The sequence below is a fragment of the Aphelocoma coerulescens genome, unplaced genomic scaffold (assembly GCF_041296385.1).
Source record: "Aphelocoma coerulescens isolate FSJ_1873_10779 unplaced genomic scaffold, UR_Acoe_1.0 HiC_scaffold_105, whole genome shotgun sequence".
Classification (NCBI taxonomy): domain Eukaryota; kingdom Metazoa; phylum Chordata; class Aves; order Passeriformes; family Corvidae; genus Aphelocoma; species Aphelocoma coerulescens.
The window spans coordinates 690,602-710,353 of NW_027183467.1; the positions used below are offsets into that span (position 1 = coordinate 690,602).

At 45.2% G+C, this 19,752-nt stretch overlaps 1 protein-coding gene and 1 long non-coding RNA gene across 8 annotated transcripts in view; one reads left to right on the forward strand and one right to left on the reverse strand.

The window, feature by feature from the left end:
• Positions 1-17,182, reverse strand: part of LOC138100551 (uncharacterized) — a 33,039-nt gene extending 15,857 nt beyond the window's left edge. Inside the window, exon 1 of the long non-coding RNA XR_011146851.1 lies at positions 16,720-17,182. This is a non-coding gene — a long non-coding RNA (uncharacterized lncRNA). The remainder of the gene's footprint in view (positions 1-16,719) is intronic.
• Positions 1-19,354, forward strand: part of MAP6 (microtubule associated protein 6) — a 61,300-nt gene extending 41,946 nt beyond the window's left edge. Inside the window, exons 3-4 of one of the 7 annotated variants that reach the window (XR_011146849.1) lie at positions 1,297-8,710; positions 19,291-19,354. Coding sequence is in view for 1 of the 7 variants with exons in the window: in XM_068998419.1 (XP_068854520.1) it covers positions 1,297-1,497 (201 nt within the window). In the remaining 6 variants the exon portion in view is untranslated. Of the gene's footprint in view, positions 1-1,296; positions 14,391-14,520; positions 14,609-19,290 lie in introns of those variants that run through there. The other 6 variants (XR_011146847.1, XR_011146846.1, XR_011146845.1 and 3 more) reach the window with 6 other exon arrangements.
• Positions 19,355-19,752: the final 398 nt, after the last annotated feature.

Consider the following 19,752-nt stretch of genomic DNA (forward strand, 5'->3'; position numbering starts at 1 on the left):
ACTGCCAGAAGTCAGGGTTAGAATGGATATTGGGAAGAAATTCTTGGCTGTTAGGGTGGCATGGCCCTGGCACAGGTTTCCCAGAGCAGCTGTGGCTGCCCCATCCCTGGAATTGTCCAATGCTAGGTTTGAGGGAGCTTGGAGCAACCTGGTCTATTAGGAAGTGTCCCAGCCCATGCAGAGGGTGGGGAATTAGATGGTCTTTAAGGACTCTTCCAACCCAAACCCATAATTTTATGGGCTCTAGGACTTGAGGCACTTCTGAGACAATAGTGCCACACGTCAAATTGTATAAAAGTGAGCGTAGGGCCGAGATGAAGAGGTTTTTCAGTTGTCATTTCCTATGTGATTATCCAGGCAGCTTTTTCTTTCTCCCTCCAAAACTATAGCAGCCCCATATTACATTTTATGCCAGGAGCCAGACATCTGCTGTTAATTCAGAGCATTCTTCAGATTTTGACAGTATGCACTTCTGGCTTTGATCAGATCAAGAACATATGTTGAGAAGGGCCTGAGCTGAAATGTCATCCAGACTTTTTTTCTAAGAGCAGCAGAGGATCTACATATAAAAAGTCTGTGAAGTTTTAAACATAGGACCATACGTTGTTCCCTGAGTTGATGAGTGCTTAGAGTTGTGAGGATTGAGAGGGATTGCAGGGCAAGCATGTAGGAGATGGAGGCTTCTGTTCTCCCTTAATTTTGGTAACAGTCCTTCCTGTTTTGGGGCTGTAGAAACAAGACATTGTTGTGGAATTTTCTCATGTGCCAATCCGAGTTCTGCACCTCATATATCCCAAAGTAATTTTACTCCATTTTGGGAATCTGTTAAGGACAAACAAACAGAGGAGTCCTCTCCTGCAAGATGGAGAGGGACAACTATAACTAGCAGCCTCTTTGTCCTGAGCATCATTTCTCTGCTTCCAGTCCAGAGAGAGGCAATCCTCTGCGGCTTTGTAAAACCCCTCGTGAAGTCAGAGAAAGATGCAGAAATTGATAAAATTACTGATAATATTCCCTCTCCGATTCACCCTGCTCTATCCTGATCTGGATACAATGGGCTCTGCTGGCTCCAGGGGCACTGTGACTTCAGGGCATCCTGAAAGGAGCTGGCCATTTGCAACTCAGCATAAGCCCAGCTCCTCCCCTGCCTTTGTGGCAGGGCAGAGCTGAGCAGATAAGTAACATTTGTGCTGTTTAAGATCTAAATCCTGTTTTCCACCTGTCCTTGTGTCTCTCCTTCTCTCTCTCTCTTTCTTCATCTCTGTGTTGTTGTTTTGCCTATCGCCCTCCATGCAGGTGGAAAAGCCTAGCATAAAGCCTTCCAAACCAAAAAAGACCACAACAAGCCATAAACCCCTGAAAAAGGCCAAAGACAAGCAGATTGCATCTGGCCGGGCTGCCAAGAAAAAGAGCGCCGAGACCTCCAACACTGCAAAGCCAGAGGATAAGGAGAAAAGTAAAGAGATGAACAATAAACTGGCTGAGGCAAAAGAGTAAATGTCACTGCACTTTCCTTTCTTTCTCATTTTTTCCTTTTCTTTCTTCCTTTGTTCCTTTTTTTTTTTTTTCTTTTTGCCCCTTTGATTAAATAAAGGCCACAAAATTAATTAGAGGCTTCTAATCTGCTTTTTGTTCTGATTGTATTAGAAGCTTTTCTGTTTTATTTCCAAGGAGGATTAAGAAATCCTTGTTTCTGAGGTCAGGTTGTTCTGCTTTGCCTGCACAACATGGCTCTGCACAGAATGAGGGATGTGGGAATGCATAAGCAGGGTCCTAAGAGATTAAGGTGATGGATCAGCAGTGATTACATCCAACAGCTTGTCCCTTTCCTCGGGCTTGGTTCTTCAGTGCTTTGACAGCATCAAAGTGCCCATTGAGCCATGCAGGGGCTGTGCTCGCATCCCATGAGGTCCTTTTGGGTTGGCCATTGTTGTGTCATCTCCCACTGGTGTCAATGGGTAAAGGGTTTTGGAGGCAGAGAGGATCAGGTTAATTCGTGCTGCCATGGATCTGCTGTAAATCCAACAAAATCAGTGGTGTGGCCAAGAACAATTTCCCCTGGTGACACTGATGGGAATTCTGCTCCAAGAAGCAAAGGGTAAGGAGAAGGAAGTAAGGAGTCGAATCCTCCCCAGGGGTAGCTGGGAGTAGGTCTAGCTGCATCAAAGCAACTTCACTCATCAACACTACTTGAAGTCCTTGATTTTAAAAAAAAGTGAGTGAGGGAAGGTGCAGTGAGCAGTGTAGACTTTCCAAGCACACAGCAGGTTAGACTATTATCAGCAGGTTGTTCTTCCCTATTGTTTCCCCTAAGTTATGGATCTTTTTAATTATTCCTGTTTTGTTTTGAATCTTGGTCTGCTTTCTTCACTTCCGGGGTGCCAACAGAGCTAGGTTTCAGAAAGTGGTTAGTTTGCAGGTGTGACCTTCCAAGGGGTAGAAAGAAATGTGTCATCAAGGATGGCTAGAGCTGTCAGCCCCCGTTGCGTTTATTCTTCCAGCTGTTCGTGTTCATGTTGGCTCATGAGCATCCCAAGAGGGCCATAAAACAGTTGCTGGGATCCCTAGACTGCCTCCAGATAAGATCTCAGGGTTTCAATCATATTTACTGTGCTCTTACTCTAGGAAATCCCCACGACTAGTTTGGAAGCCCTAAACACAGCAGGACCATTTGTCAGTGAGTATGATCTGGCCCAACAGACTGGCATTGCATGCCACAGAATCTGGGTCATTGGATCGGTGGGAGAGTTGTGGTCCCAATCCAAATTTATGTGCCTAACTTCTCGATTGGGTCCTAAATACATGAGGATTAATCTTCATCCCACCAAATAGAGCTGTTAAACTCTCCCGTAGCGGAGTGGCTGCAAGTTATGATACAGGGTTCTTGTTACTTATTCTTGCAGCTCCAAATTTTCTCTAATATAAAGTCCACCTTGAAACTTCTAGAGGACAGCTGGGAAGCATGAAGAGAGATGGGAAATAGAGTAGGGAGGTGGTGTGTTGCTGCAGAGGTGGTGGAATAAGGAAAGTCCTACTGCTAGGGGTATTATAGAGATATCTAGCAGATAGTGAAACTATCTAGCAGAAAAATGGATGGGTTGGGAGAGTGAGGAGTCCTGATTTTGGGGTTTCATCCCATTAGAATTGGGTCTTTTGGAAACATAAATGAGTGGTGGGCTACAAGGTTGAGTGAAAATTTCCAATGAGGAGGAAAGGTCTGTGATATACAGATAGTGACATTTCCTGGCCTTAGTAATGAATAAATGCCAAGTTCAGTGTATCATGTGATGTGTCCTGTTTGTCTTGCGCTAACAGCCTAAACCTTTGAGTATCAGTAAGTGTAGTGTTCTGAATTCAGTGGTGTAATTCCAAGCTTAGCTTGTGTGCTAGAACTGTGTGCTATGAGCTAGTCAGGTTGTGTATGTGGAAAATATATATTCATATATAGAAATATATATATATTTAAACCTCCACTGTTTAGGAGGAAACCAGGGAAAATCCTCCAGGAAGTAAAACAGTGGAAATCTTTGTGAATGTAGTGCTTTTTTTTTTTTTTTTTTTTTTTGATGTGCATGCCTCATGGAGACACTGATCTGTCCATACTGATCATTGCTTTTCTGAGTGCTCAGAAGCCCCTGCAACACTGCTCAGCTCTGTCACCAGAGCAGCTCAGCAAAAGGCTTGTGTTGAGCTGGTAGAGATGTGCTGCTCGCAGCTCTTCCTACCTGTCACATAAGGGACAACTGGCCAGATAAGATGAGCTCCCAAGACTTTGTGTGATTCCTTAGCTTTTAAGATGCTTCATGTATCTTCACGCTCCTCAGTAACATCCTTTCCTATCACAGGATGTAGCATCATCTATGAAGATACGTCACAGTGGGCAGAACACATCAGGAAGGCAGTAGACAGTTCAAATAGCTCAACACACCAATCTTACATAAGGACAGACCATGCAAAACAATTCTCCCTATTATTTTTCAGCCCTAAGTTTCACATTTAAAGACACCACACTTGCCACTGTTTCACTTGGAATTCAATGGGAGTTTAGCCCTTGACTTCAAGGTGAACTAAATTTTGCCCAGGGAACACCACTGAGATGCTCAGACCACCTAATCCAAGCATCTCCATGGCTCTGGATGAACTGCTGATCATCCAACAGCTTCGGGATGGTTTCTCCTCAGTGAAGAGCATCCATCACATTGTTTGAAACATACATGGTGAGTGGTCAGAATATAGCTTTATGTTTCCATAATACATGAAGCTCTTTGGTGTCAGGGAGCTTGGCACTAGAAGACCTTTAAGGTCCCTTTCAACTCAAGCCATTCCATGAGCTCACTACAAAGCTAGGTGTGAAGTGTTAGCCAGTGGTTTTAATTCCCTCTCTAGTGAAGGAACTTTCCAAGGGCCATTGAGCTGCCTATTTTTAACATTTGTCTTTGGGTGGGATGAATGGTCCTTGAAAGGTTTTCTTTGCAGAAAGAGCCTGGGAGACTGGTAAGGCCTGAATACCTCCCTCTCAGACAGCAACAAAATAGGGATAGAAATCCTGGCCTGTGCTCCATGTGTACCAGATCTGCAGCATGCATCCAAGCACACACACATATCCAAGCACACAGGCTGGCACTGCATTGAATACCAGGAACTGCAGCAGAGGCAAGCCTCAGGGTTAAATCCTGCATTGCTCTACCTTCCACAGACTCTATGCCCATCCAACCCACTCAGGTTTGTCAGAAAGGAGACCAAATCTCTAACATTTCAAGTTCACTTTGGGCTCTGAGCTTGTCAATCCCACTGGGAAATAGTGCTCTGCTGTTCTGTGTTTCCAGCTACCACAATGCTGATTGTGTTCCACTGCTATTTGTAATATGTTTTACTTTTCTTGTAAAAAGAAAAAAGAAATGTTTTGCTTTTTACCCTGTGAGAGTTCCCATGCTATTGCTTGCTTTTGCATTTTCACTGTATTGTACTGTTACTCCTTTCTGCAAAATGGTGCTAATTGCTGACTGAGCTCCTGTTTTCTGACTGCTTCGCACACCGATCACTTGCTTCTTCATTTGCAGCACAGCCAGTGCCAAAACCTAGCACCCATGAATTCCACAAACTCTTGCCTCTTGGAGGCAGATAGGAAGTGTCTAATTAATATTTTGTGGCCTGGGTTTGGTTGCATATCACAAATTGTCTCTTGTAAACATGTGAAGCACACCTCCTTGTGGTGCTTTTTCATTGTTGGTATTCTGATGAAAGTCTCTCTCTCTCTCACACACACACACACACACACACGTTAATGTACAGCCAATTGATTGTGACGTGCTTGTGATCTTTGCTTGCTCAAAGGGTTCTTTTTCCAATGATAAATAAATGCTGAAGACAAATACCACCTCCTTGATCTTGTTTTCTCAATCAGAAGCACAGTTAGGTGAAAGAAATGCTCATCCAGCCAAAATGAGGCTTGTGTTGCTTAGAGTTGTCACTTTCATGCCTGCTGTAGGGACAGCTGGGATGGCACAGTTTGACTCCCTTTAGGTGGCTGCTAACCTCCGACCAGTCTGGCATAAGCACTAAGCATTTGCAAATGCAAAGATGGACAGTGAAGTCATGTGGACGGAGCAAGTTTTCTTTTATTTTCTATATAAAATATCTTTGAGTAGAGAGTCTGTGCAGTGCCCTGCTCATGTCCACCTTGTACTGGCTCAGGGAGCAGAGACAAACTCCACTGAGAGCTGGAAGGAGGGTAGATGATGTTGATCATTGGTAGATCCAATGTTAATTACATTTTTTTCAACTGCCTACAGGTTTTGTTTTCTCCCTGAACCAAACTTGAACAACCTGGTCTACTGGAAGGTGTCCCTGCCCATGGCAGAAGATTAGAACTAATTGAGCTTTAACGTCCCTTCCAGCCCAAACCTTTCTATTCTGTGAAAAACACCTGAAAGGCCAATGAGAACGGTCACAGGGCTATAAATCCTCTTTGAAAGGAGGTGGCAAGTTATTGGGTTGAGCACTTTCAGTGCACTGCAAACCCAGCCACTGCTGAATAAGTGCTTGGCAGAGTCTGTAGAAATGTAAAACAGTGATTTTATATTAATGAAAGCATTGGCTATCAGGAGAAAATGATACTTGAGAAGAAAGCAGGACTGAGGGCACAATTTTATTTTAAATTGTGAACCCTAATCTTAGCTTAATCTCTTTTTTCTTTTCATTAGCCTGCAATTCAAATTTTTAATCATGTTTTCTCCTTTAATGGATATCCCCACCAACCTGAAGAAAATTACTGTATTTTTGAGCAACCTGGTCTAGTGGAATGTGTCTCTTCCCATGGCAGGGGGTTTGGAACTAGATGGTCTTTAAAGTCCCTTCCAACCCAAACCATTCCATGGTTCTATGATTTTCAAAACTCTGCTCCACCATAACTCTGTTGACATCCATGGACCACCAAACCTTTTCTGCCTTCCTATTGCTAAGGGTGCTATTTCTCATCCCTGCCTGGTTTACAAATCACTTTCTGAATTTATTCCGTCTGTGACCACATGCTAGTAACAGTGCTGCTTTGTGATGTCCACTGTATCACCCTGCCTTCCTGCACCCTTCCCCACCAGCTTCATCCATTCATCAATCACACCTACCTATATGATCTGCTGAGTGTTTCACCTGGGCTGTAGGTCTCAGGATTTATCATTTCACTCTCTACAGCTGGTATCAGAGAAAATGCTCATTTTTAAAAGACTGGTTATTATTGGGGCTTATCTGGGACAACCCTGATGGGCAACAAAGTCCTTCTCCCATGACACAAATGTACAGGGTCTTTTCCATGCTGCAGCCTGGATAGGTAATCCATCTGCTCCCCTGCAGCTGCCCAGAGTGAATGCTGAAAAACATGCCTTTGCTGCCCTGTTGTTCTTTGTGCGTTTGGGCTTTGCAAGGCTGAGTGAGTTCAAAGGGGCAGGATGCATTTCAAGGGGACAATAGGACCTATTGGGCTGATGGAAGGCCTGGACTCCCTGGTCTTTAACCATCACTTTCTGAACCCACTGGTGCTGACTGACTCCTTAATCTTTGCCAAGTCACTAGTGACTGGCACTGCCGACCTCTCTCCAAGGGCTGTGCTGGGAGGGCTTTACGGGAAATAAAGTGTTTTGTCTTACAAGAGCATTTAGTGTGGAGGTGTGGAGGCACTGGCTGGAGGAGAAATGTCTTAATTGTCAGTGTTGGTGTCTGGGTGAAGTGAACAAGGAGGAGAGACAATAAATTGAATTTTGAAAGTTGAGTCCGCTTCTCAAATACTTAATTACAGAGCATCTTAGAGGTCTTTTCCAGCCTAAATAATTCTGTGATTTGAGAGTGGCTTTGCAGAGGTGTCGCTCTGACTGCCATGAGCAGTCTCATGAGGAGTTGTCTTCATGCTTCCAATTTTAATGAGCTGCTTTTAAATACATTGCGTTCACTCATCTAGGATCCTTGTGCATGGGTGGATGAAAAAGTTTTCCTTGACACTCTCCATCCTTCCACTCCAGCTTGGGCACAGAACTGAGCTCCCTTTGAAAACCTCAGTTATCATTTTTACATCCCTGACTGGTAAAAGGATGTTTCATCAGCTGACATATCAGCCCTTATACAAATACAACCTCTTGTGTCATGATATTCTTTTGATTTAGGGTTTATTTAGAGATGGGCCAGTGCAGGAGAGAAAGGGACTTTTAAAGAAGATGCTTCTGACATAGCTTGTACCTCCCAACATCCAAGGAATGACAACCATCCCCAACAGTGACATCAGATCAAGAAGAGGAGCCATACAGGAAGAAGAAATCCCCTAGTATACACATGATGATATGGATGTGCTCAGCTCTAAGAACAGTATCTTTTCCACATTTGGAAAATACTGTGATGTTCATACATGGGCTTCTGCTCTGCCTTGTTCCAGCAGTGCCATGGTAAGTTTGATCCAGTTGGGGAATTGGCAACTCACTTCCATTTGCCCGTATTCACTTGAGCTTTCTGGGTCGGGAGCAATTCCACTAATGCCACTGGGTCTACTTCCAAGCTCAGGGATGTGTGATGAGGGGTAGCACAGCTCTGAGTACTTCAGGACTGGTGGTCTGTCATTAACTCTGAATTGCTTATAAATACTCTTAATTTCTGTTGCAGGGTGCCTTGGGAATAACTCCCTAATCCTGTCTGTCATGTGGAGGACATGTGAGGCAAGAATAAAAGAAAATCCTACTACTGGACTGAAGGCATCTTTATGCTTTCTAAAATGCCAGCTTGCCCTTCAGGCAGTCTACTCCATGGAAGCCAATGACAAGGACCAACCACCAGAAAAAGGATGGATGGGAGTAGTGGCAGATCTTAGTTATATGTGAGAGCCCTGAGGAATGATAACTGTGCTTTCAATGTGTTCAGTGGTGTGAGATGGGAAGGGGAAAGCATTTCTGAACCCTCCTTGTTGTCCTCCGCCTACTCCAACCTAGCCTGTGGCATGCAACAACCCCAAGTCCTCAAACAAAGCTGAATCTTCCCCTATCTACTTGGAGAGACTGGTGTGTCCTCCCTAGCTCTGAGAGAGGTCTGGAGAACTGGGTCACAGCAAAGCATGAGGAGCACTCTGCACGGAACATGGTGGAGGGAATCTCCCACATTGATGGGTGTTAGATGGGTCTGTTCCTGTCAGTTAATAACACCCATGAGCACTTGGTTCCAGTACCAGATGGTCAAGGTAAGGAAATCCTGAGGGCAGCCCCTGGACGTTGGACTGACCTGCTCCTTGGCCTGGTTCAGGACCCAACTGAAGACAAGTTCAGCTGTAGCCACCTTGTTTGGACCCAAGAGATTTGCCCAGAGAAGCTGTGGCTGCCCCATCCCTGGAAGTGTTCAAGGCCAGGTGGGACTGGAGCTGGAGCAACCTGTTCTAGTGTAAGGTGTCCCTGTCCATGGCAGGGAGGTTGGAACAAGAGGATCTTGAAGATCCTTCCCACCCAAATAATTCTGTGATCCTGCAGGGACACAACCCCCCAGAGTACCTTGAATTTAATGCAACAGATAGTGCTTTGGAGCCACAGGACAGTGAATGTCTTTGCCCCCCTTGCCTCTGCTCCCTCCCCTCTCCCCAAGGTTCATTGCTGATCAGAGATGTCTCACTGTTGGCTCCTTCTCTTGCAGTCTGCAATGCCCTCACTTCCCCGTCTGACCCCATTTGCCCACCACACCACCATTCCTTCTTGCCTTCAAAATAATTTTCCCTCCATCCTCTCTGCCAGCTTTTCTGTGTCTCTCCCACAGCTGCTTCTCCAATCCTTTGCTTCCTCCCACCTCTCCCCCTCCAGCACCTTTGCCCTCCACATCACCCCAAATACCAAGCTCCATCAAGGACCTTCTCCTTCCCATCCTCCCCCCAGTTACTGTCTCATGTCCTGTCTCTCTTGGACTGTAAGCCTTTTTCTTTGCCTGTACTATGTGATATCACTCACTACTTGGAATAAATGATACCTCACCTACCAACTGCCCCTTCTCTCTCTCTCCTTTCTTGGTGTGACTTCACTATATGTGTCTGGAAGTGCATTGTGTGTCTGTTCTGGTAGCCAGTCAAGCAGTCGGCCTTGCTTTTACAGATCTGTCTGTCTTTTGGGATGACACTGCTCATGCTTTTGTCCTCTGGTACCTTTGTTTTTTTCTTTACAGCCATAGGGACAAGCTTTTTTGTCAGTGTAGGAACCTGGCATATTCAGAGCTGTAGGATCTTCTCCCAGCTGTTGAATCTGTCCAGCTGCTTTTCTCCCAGCTTCATGCAGAGATGTCCTGTGCTGCCAGGTGGCTCAACAAATGCAGCAGCCGAGGAGAATGAAGGAGAAATCTTGTAGCCTGGAGCAAAAGCAGCTGATGGTAAAGGAATGACATTCCACTGTAACAGAAAGCAGTGGGCAGAGATGTGTCAGTGCAAATCCAAGCAGATACATCTCTCAGGAGAAGCAGCAAAAGCTGGCTTAGCATGTTTCAGAGATGGATTCCCAGAAGGCTTCTTGTGGCTCAGAAGGTGCTGTGGACATCTGTTTCCTCCATCCTAGGTGAGGACTAAACCTGCCCGTGGTCCCTTCTACCTGTGAGTACAGCAAGGACCAGTTGTGAGTCAGTCTCAGATGGCTCCTTGCTGCCTCCTTGTCCTAATGTATGGCCACAAAGTGCTAGTTTGGTCTGTGCTGGCTGGAGCTGTTGGTGCACATGGAGATGGTGCTTCTTCCCAGGTGCTCCATACAAATATGGAGAGTTGTAGGAGCAGCTCAGTTCCTCTACCCTTACAGTGACCCTCACTGCCTGTGGTGTGACACCAGCCTGCCAGAAAGCAAAGGAGACTCCTGATCATGCTAAGTGAGCTCAGAGCATGGTCACCAGTCTGGTTTCATGGGCCATCTGCAGGAGGACCTAACAAGAGGCAAAACTGAAGCAGTTTGGTGGACGTGGATGTGAGAGGGATCAAGCAGTGCTCGGTCCCCTGGGCTTCCTTCAGTGCCTGTTCCTGTCCCATCATGCCTGCATGAGCCGACAGAAGAGATTAAATGTGTGGAGAGCTCAAATCCTCAGTGAGGAGCCTGAAAATGCCATCTAGGACAAACAAGAATTGCAGCTGGGTTGTGCCTGACATCTCCAGGATATCGAAATTTCAGTGTGAGTGCTGGAAAGAGGCATTGGGAAAGAGGATCAATCCCTTGGTATAGGTGATATCCTGCATCCTTTCCTATGTGCCACCATGACTTACTTCCACCTGCCTTGCTTCCACAGTGCTGCTGCCTCCTCCTCCAAGTTGTAGATTCCACCATTCAAAAGCACTGAAAAAAATCTCAGCCACAGTTTTAAGGGCTGACTAGTATTTAGGACATGATTCCTCCATGCTGCTGAGGTCCTCATCTGACTTGGAGGTATGCAAAAGTCTTCTAACATCTAGATTTCTGCTAGCAGAGCTCTGTAAGAGCTTGCCTATCTGCTGCTTTGAACTCCAAAGGGCTGAGCTCCTTGTTGCTCACTGCACCCTTACATCAGGCCAGATTTCACAACCAGGCACTTTCTTCTTCAGACCTTGCTGGCCCCAAACTGGTGCACATTTCCAGGTCTTACCCAACCTTTGCAAGAACAGCAACCCCTCTGCTTGCTGAGGGATAGAGCAAGGCTGAAATTCTGCATTTCCCTGATACAACTTACAGCATTACCTCTACTGCTTGATGTGTCTTTTCCAAAGAATGCAGCTGAGACCAATTATATAGTACAATGTTAAGACCATTTTGGGGACAAAAAAGGTTTGTATTTTTGTTGCTGTTTTGTAAAGACAATAAACTTCAGTGCACAAAGGGCAACACAGCATTCAGAAGACAGAAGTGACTTGTCATAACCTCTCATAATCTAACTGGGAATTGCATTTGCCCAGAAATCAATGAGTTTCTATCTTTGAGGAACATGAACCTGCCAATGTCCTCCTGGATAAGGACACTAACCAAAAGGTGGGTTCCTCCCCAGAATAGAGCTGTCTCCTCACCTGAATTCTCTGGGAAAGAACGGACAAACTTCTCATGGTTTTTTCTTAAAAATGTTCCTTCAGCACCAAAGTTCTGTGCCTGAGGCTGTTTGCTGTTTCTGAGACACTAGTAGAGGATTCCTGCTGCTTTTAGTTCTCTTAAAGGCAACTTTTAATTTTCCATGGGCCTATACAGACTCATAACAGCTCCCAAATAGCTAAACTGCTTTGAACTAAAGTAATTTTGCAGAAGAGAATACAAGTCATCAGCTCATTTTGATATGAAGCCACCAAAACATCAAGATGTGAATTCATAGAGGAACAGGGGATGAGATGTGAGCAGGTCCTCCACATCTCTGAGGAACAGGATAATAATTGCTGTCAGAGGGAAGTTTAGACCCCAAGTCACAAAATCCCAGCTCCATGTGGCTATACCAGGACCAACAAAGAGGAGATGGTGCTCTGTGTGCTCATGGTGGCCCATGAACATCCCTGGTTATTTCCAGACACCTTGTGCTTGCCTCTGAGAAATGAACCCCTGCTGAATTTCATACTCTTTCTGCACCTCTCTCAGACATAACAGAAGTAGAAATCTCCAATTCATCTCTTCTACATTTCTCACCTTCTCACATAATTAACCCAACAATTTGCCATCAGCAGCCCTCATGAGGGCAAAGATCTCCAAACTCTTTCCTCGCTTGTCTTAAACAAAGATCATTTACAAATGTTGCTGCTGCATGTGTGTTATGTTTCAGGATCAGACTTTCCTTTCAATTCTCCAATTTGCACACTCCCAGCTCACTCTTCCCAAGGCTGGTACCTAGGGCTAAACCTTGCTGTATAGCCCTGCAGAGAGCAACCAGGGCTTTGCTCTGCTGTGCATGCTCTGTTGTCTCTGAATACCAACTATTGGGGAAAATAATGTAATTACCTACCCCTCACACTCCTTCCAATTTAAAACAGGTTTGCACAGACAATCACACTGTTGTCTATATTCATGCAAACAAAGAGGAAGCCAGGAGATGAGATGGGACACAGTCTCTTTCTCCTCCTCAGGTTCATAGCCTGAAATCCATGGCTGAAGGATGCACACAGTCATGGGAAAAGAGTCAGTAGATTAAAATGAAGAACATTCACTGCAGGCACCAGCATTTTGACTGTCTCAATAAGGAGGGATGACCCCAGTGCTGCTGAGATGGAAGAATTCCCCTGGTGACTCTAGCAAGGGCTCAGGAAAATGCTGGTGGATTAAAAACAGTTCATGTTGCTTCAGGGAGAGATGATTTTTGGCTTTTAAAGCTCTCTTCTGAAATGCAGGGTAGCAGCAAGAGCAGGGTTGGATACCAAGGAAGAGGTGGGATGGCTCTGGTGTTGACCCACCAGGATCCGGTTGAACCTGGATCATCATGTACGCACTGGCACAGGACAACCTGAGATCATGCCCCATAGTTCCTGCATCCTCTCTCACTAAATGAGGTGTGAAGATGTGCTGGGTATCTGGAGTAGCTGTTAACAGCCTTCAGCCTGCAAGTGCAGGTGCCCTTGGGGCACCATTTCCACTGGTAAGGATGTGCAGGCATCTCCAGCCTTCTCCAGAGACCAGGCAGTGGGTCCTGTCCTAGCAGATTCCTGTGCATCAGTAGTATGGACCCGGTCTACCCTGGCAGTGGGGCATCTTTACAAAGAGAAGCTGCTCTGCATTTTCCCCCTAATCCTTTGGTTTATGATGCTGGGCTCACCTCATTCCCATAGGAACTCGTGGGCTGAAAGAACTCAGCAGATTTCCTACCAACCTCTGCCAACAGCTTCTGGCAGCAAATGTCTCTTTGTGGCAAGCAAAAAGGGCAGGGTGAGGGTGAGTGTTTGAGAGAAAGCTGTCCTGCCAGGGCTCTTCACATTGTCCTGCCCCATGAGCCTCTCACATAGAGATGGTTTCGTGTCTCATGTGTTCACGTGATCTTGTGTCTTGGATGGGCTGATTTCATAGACCAAGAAAATGGTAACCTGCCACTCCATGGTGTCAGCCCCTCCTTCCCTCCTCTAACCTGGAACCATTCCCTGTACAAAAATGATGCAAGACTGGGGGACAGATGGGGATCTCCACAGTCCCCTGATGCAATCACCATGTAAAGCTGCCCATTTTAAATCTTAGCAGGTTTCTTGTGCCTTGTCAACTGCTTTCTGCCTTTCTGCATCCTCACAGACCCATTCCCATCCATCCATGTCTCTCCTCATCCCTAGAGATCCTCCTCCTCTTTCCTAGTGAAGACTGATTCCCTTGTTCCCTACAGGTCTTTCCTTTCCCATCCCTCCCTCTGTGCTTCCTCAAGACCTGGCCTTCATTCCAACACATGTCCAGAGCTTCTACTGGTAGCATCTACCCTAACTCCAGGGTGCCTTTGTTCTTCTACACTGCCATCCAAGACTGTCCAGGTACAGAAGTGACCCTACCAGGCATCCAGTACCTTGGTGCCACCATCACCTCCTGGTGTCTCCAGGGGGTATCAAAGAGAAGGGGTGTTCTCAAATTGGGGCTACTATACATTAGCTGAGCTTAATTTCCTGCCGGTTGTTTTAACAGGCTCCAGGTGCTTCCTGAGCAGCACAAGAGCTCGGTTCCACTGTGATAGACTTTTACCACCCATCATGAGGGAAACAAACTGCTTCTTTGTGAGACAATTTTACAGCAAGGTGCTTGTTTGATGCAGGTTATAATCAATTGGCAAGCGTTTTTTGTAGCTGATGGTGGACATGATCGTGGTCACAGTTAAACCAAGGGCTGGTCAAAAAATCCAGCCCAAGCCCTCACAGGTTTTGTGGACATCCATGCATTTTGGACCAGTTCCTTGCAGGGACCAGGACCATTCACTAGCCAGCCTGAGGACGTACCACGTGTGGTTGATTGGGGAGCACTCAGCAGAGCCACTGGTCATGGGGCAAAGTCCAGCCCAGGGGCGGCATTTTGTTGTCACAGGCCAGCTGATTGCTCTGACAGCTTTGCAATGATGCTCTTTCTCTGCTTCCAGGACCCCTGAAAAAAAACACTGGTGCTACAGACCAAGAACCAAGTACCTTAGTGCAGGACCAACTCACATGAAGTCAGGAACTTTCATCTGAACAGCAGCTGAAGTAAATGTATAGTCCGCATGAAATGTGTATTGTCTGGCTGGCATAAAATAAAGCTGATGATGAGAGCTGAATGACAATTTCTGTTGTCTCTCAAGCATTTTGAAGTTACTGTGTGATACAGTTAGCATGTCTGTGCCTTGATTTATGTATAGTAAAGTTACAGAAAAAGATGGGTCCCATTCTCCCTTTATTCATAGATGGGAAGCAGCACCGGTTTTAAAGGTCTCCCTATTTGATGTGGGCAACAGAGATAGATTCACATCCATAGCTTGTGGAAATATCACACTGGATTTCAGAGATTATGCCAGAATCCTAGTTGATAGAAGCAACAACTCTCTTCAAAGATCCTTGGAAGATTTAATGCACTATACATTCTTAACCACTGTCAGGAACTTATGTTTGCATATTGCCAGGTGAGGCACACATTGTGCAACATCTGGCAGATCCCCTTGTCACTGTATTGTAGCCAAGAATATTTCAGACCTTCTTCTGAGGCTGCTAATATTCAACTGATCACAGATTTGGGTATCACTTAAGGCAAATCAGAATTATTTGGGTTGGAAGGGACCTTTTAGATCATCCAGTTCCACCCCCCTGCATGGGCAGGGACATATTCCACTAGACCTGGTTGCTCCAAGCCCCATCCAACCTGGCCTTGAACACTTCCAGGGATGGGGCAGCCACAGCTTCTCTGGGCAACCTGGGCGAGGGTCTGCCACCCTCATGGGGAGGAATTTCTTCCTGATATCTAACCTAAATTTTCCTTTTTTGAGTCTGAGCCCTTGCCCTGTCACTACATTTCCTGATGCAGAGTTCCTCTCTGCCTTCTTTGTAGGCTCCTTCAGATACTGGAAGATGTTCTGAGGTATCTAGGCAACCTTCTCTTTTCCAGGCTGAACAGCACCAACTTTCTCAGCATGTCTTCTTAGGGGAGGTGTTCTAGAGTCCTTATGAAATGCTGGACAAGACATCAAAACTTGCTGGCAAATTAGTATTTCTTCTCAGCTTATTTTCTAAAAAATGTTTTACTGAAAAGTTGTGAAGTTGTTCACAGTTGGAAATGTAGGAAAAATTTAGTCAATTCATGGTTGTTCTGTATGTTCATATTTTCTGGGTGAGGTTCTGTATGTTAATAAGATTGGACTTGATGATCCTGGAGATCTTTTCCAACCTTTATGATTCCTATAGGATGCATACAGCACCATGAAGGGAGATGCAGTCCAGTCTTACAGCCTGTCCTGTACAGATGGCATGGAGTCCCCAGACTGCAATTCCAGCAAGGCAGTGGCTCAGCACACTTCAATAAATATTTCTAGGTTTAGGCTGAAGTGTTCTAACACTTAGAGCTGAGATTAGGTTTACTTTCCTAAAGTGGTAACTTTAGGCAAAAGGCTGCTCTTCCTTCACAAATTAGTTATGCATGGAGGTGGGGAGAACTCCATGGAGCCTGGCAGCTCCATAGCCTTCCAGATCCAGAGGGTGTGGCTTGCTGGGTCTAGTTCATAAGAAAATTTCCTTGGGGTTGGAGAAGTCATTCATGTATTTCAAAGTGAAAATGCAAGTCCATGATATGCCTCCTCCTCTTCCACCTCCTCCTCCACCTCCTCCTTCTCATCCTCCTTGTCCTCATCCTCATTTTCCTCCTCCTCCTTCTTCTCCTCCTCCTAATGTTCCCATTGTGGTGAGTTCTCTTTCATAGCAGGAAGGTTGGAAAGAACCTCCTTGTTAAAGGGATTAAATACAGAGGAATATTTGTCACGACTGCCTTTCTACAACCTGTTATAGATCAAGTGAGAACCTTTAGACCAGCCCTGCCTTAGGTTCAGATTTTTGGCAGCAGCTTTACTCAGACAACCTGCACCTAAAAAGTTCTGGCTCACAAATTCTCGAGAATGGCCAATCAGGTCTATTATAAAATGCATTATTTATTGAATAAACAGGAGATTAACAGACAAAAGGCCTTAAAAAGAGTTACTTACTACACAGGTAAAAACAAAGAACCACTAGTAGATTTACATAAAACAGTGCACAACATAAAGGTACCTATATTATAGCTAGCAAAGAAATAGTATAAATTAGGAGTCAGTGTAACTTACCACCAACTGAGGATGAGTCAATCACACATAGAGTCCTTTCACTCAACCTCTGGAAGCGTAACCACGGAGCGTAGTCCTGACTTCAAGGAAAAGCCCCACATATTTCCAGGGAATGTGCAGAAGACTTCTGCTTTGTGAGTTTTGTGTAGCTTTTACAGTTTCTAAAGTATCTTTCAGTCAGAAATTCGATCTTATCTTCCTTCAATCTCACTCTCAACGCAAGATTGTCAGCTAGGAATACCACCTCAATAGCACCAGAAATAACTCACTACCAGACAGATGTCCAGCTTGAGTTACGTCACCATTTAGCAAATTCATGCAACGGGGAAGATGCCCTGAGCTATCGTACCAGCTGATAGGCAGAACAGGTAAGTCCTCCTGTGAGGAGTTACTCTGACAAGAGTAACTAATAGTAACTAATGAAATATTTACTACAAAGGGATGGAGATTACATGCCTATGAATAAGTGCACTGAGTGTGTGCCTCACCAGTAGGTCAAGGATCCTTGTTACACATGATTAAAAATTAACTGTTCCTGTATATAATTACCATGATTGCACAATCATTAAAGAGGAGACCAGTCCAAAGGTCGAGTGCCAGATGTTGGTTGCCTGCAAGAGGTTTTGCTCTAGTTCCCTGGAGCTGTTGGTGTCCAGTTAGCCAAAGATCTTATCTATACACAATTATTTGAATTATTTGTAGTAACTCAGATATCCATGGTGGAAAACTTGAGAAAAAAAAGCTTGTTCTTCCATCAGTATCTGATTTTCAGGGAGTCGCTTGGAGAGGCAGAAAATCCAACCCAAGCATGCACCAAAAGATATTTTGTATCTGCCTCTTCAGTTTCCTGAAGGTGAGAGCAGGAACAAGTGGCCACCAGCTTTCATTTCATCAGTGGAAAATGTAGGGAAGTGTGTCTGAAGTAGGAAGGTGAAATTTCCCAGAGGTAGGTTTTGAAGCAGTAGAGTTGATTCAAATGATGACCTAAATCACAGCAGAAAAAAGCATTTGTGTAACCCATAAATAGTGACATATGTTTTTTCCACCAGACTGGGTACAGTATTTCAGACAAACCAAAAAAACTTAAAACTCTAATTTCATTTCATATAGTACTGCAGTGTTCTTACTTACCATAAAATCATAGAATGGTTTGTGTTGGAAGGGAGCTTAAAGACCATCTCATTCCACCCCCCTTCCATGAAAAGTGACACCTTCCACTAGACCAGGTTGCTCCAAGCCCTGTCTAACCTGGCCTTGAACAATTCCAGGGATGGGGCAGCCACAGCTTCTCTGGGTAATCCATGCCAGGGCCTCAGCACCCTCACAGCCAAGAATTTCTTCCCAATATCCCATCTAACCCTGCCCTCTGTCAGTGGGAAGCCATTATCTTTTGTCCTGTCACTCCAAGCTCTTGTCCAAAGTCCCTCTCCAGCTCTCTTGGAGCCCCTTTAGGCACTGGCAGGGACTCAAAGGTCTCCCCAGACCCTTCTCTTGTCCAGTCAGAACACCCCCCGTTCTCTCAGCCTGTCTGCATAACAGAGGTGCTCTATTCCTTGGAGCATTTCCATGGTCTCCTCTGGACTTGCTCCAGCAGCTCCGTGTCCTTCTAATATTGGACCCCAGAGCTGGAGGTAGCACTGCAGGTGGGGAGCTCATGAACGGGGCAGAGTCTCTGTCTCCTCTGCTGCCCACGCTGTGGGGGTGCAGGCCAGCATTACCTCCTTATCACCTTAAAATTTTCGTTTTGCCACAAGCTGGAATATTTACAGTTTATTAAGAAAAAGTAGTTATTTCTCCATTCCCAGTATTTCTCTCCCCTCCCTCTTGGTGTCAGCTGCTATCCTCAGACACCTACTTCCTTCCACTTTTTGTTCCATTAACTTTTCTTTCCCTACATATTGTGTTCTCCTCAGGTTCCTCCTCCTCTCAAACATAATCAAGCTACTAACTGCACTGAACATCCCATGTATTATAGGTTATTTCCTTCCTTGTTTTTCCTTTTAGATTGCAAAGTCTTTGCAGCTGGAAGTTTCCCTAATTTTGTGCCCTGCTCATCTTGATCTTATCCTGAGGTATTACAGTAATACATGTGATTATAGAAATTATCCTCCCACCAACAAGCTTAATTCAATACTGCTGAATTTTGCATGCCTGCTTTTTTCTGTGGTGTATGTGGCACATTCTTCCAGCCCTGGCTGTGCTTTGTGTTAGCAGTGGTGTAAATGTGTAAGGCTGAGGGAGAGGAGGGAATCCCCAAAGCAAAAAAAAAGCCAAGGCTGAAATAAGAGCAACACAGGAGACCAGAAATTAGAGCAATGAAAGAGAAGTAGTATTTCAACCTCAGAAATTAATGCAATGGAGAGAGATAGGGGCAAGAGGCAAAGTTTTCTGTTCCTCCACCCAGGAGCTGGGTAATAATCTGGTCCAGGGAGTACATATCCCCTAGAGAAGAGGAGCAGCAGTACTGAAAAATGAAGGAGATGAAAGTGCTTGGGAGAGTGTTTCAGACTGGATTTCACCCTTTGTAGGCTCCAGGCCTCACAGCTTTGACGGTATTTGCTGATTTTTCAGGGAACAGCATTGCCCAAGGATGAGGAGATGTGTAAAGTTCACACTGGACATGCTTTGCTCACCAGCAGCACTGGCAGCATGGGCAGGGATTAATGCTGCAAAGTTCCTTATTTATGGGCTGTTTCTTTTTAATGAGGCAGTGACTGAAGTTGTTCAGTGGCTAAGGAGAGCTCCCATACAGATCCATCAAAGACCTGGGCAGAACTGAGGGAGGTTTCAATTAGGATTTGACACCAACAGCACCTGTGGTGTAAAGTGACCAGAACTGTTGCGATGAGAAAGGCAGCTGTTGAATCTGTCCTGATTTATGTGTTATGTCCTCGTCACGTTCCACTGTAAGGGAAACAGGCCTCTTGGACGAAATCAAGCACAAATGAGGCAAATATGACATGTGAGAACTGTTTATTCATAAGGAAGGGTATGTGTCCCGACCAGAGAAGGACAGAAAGTTAAGCAGAGAGA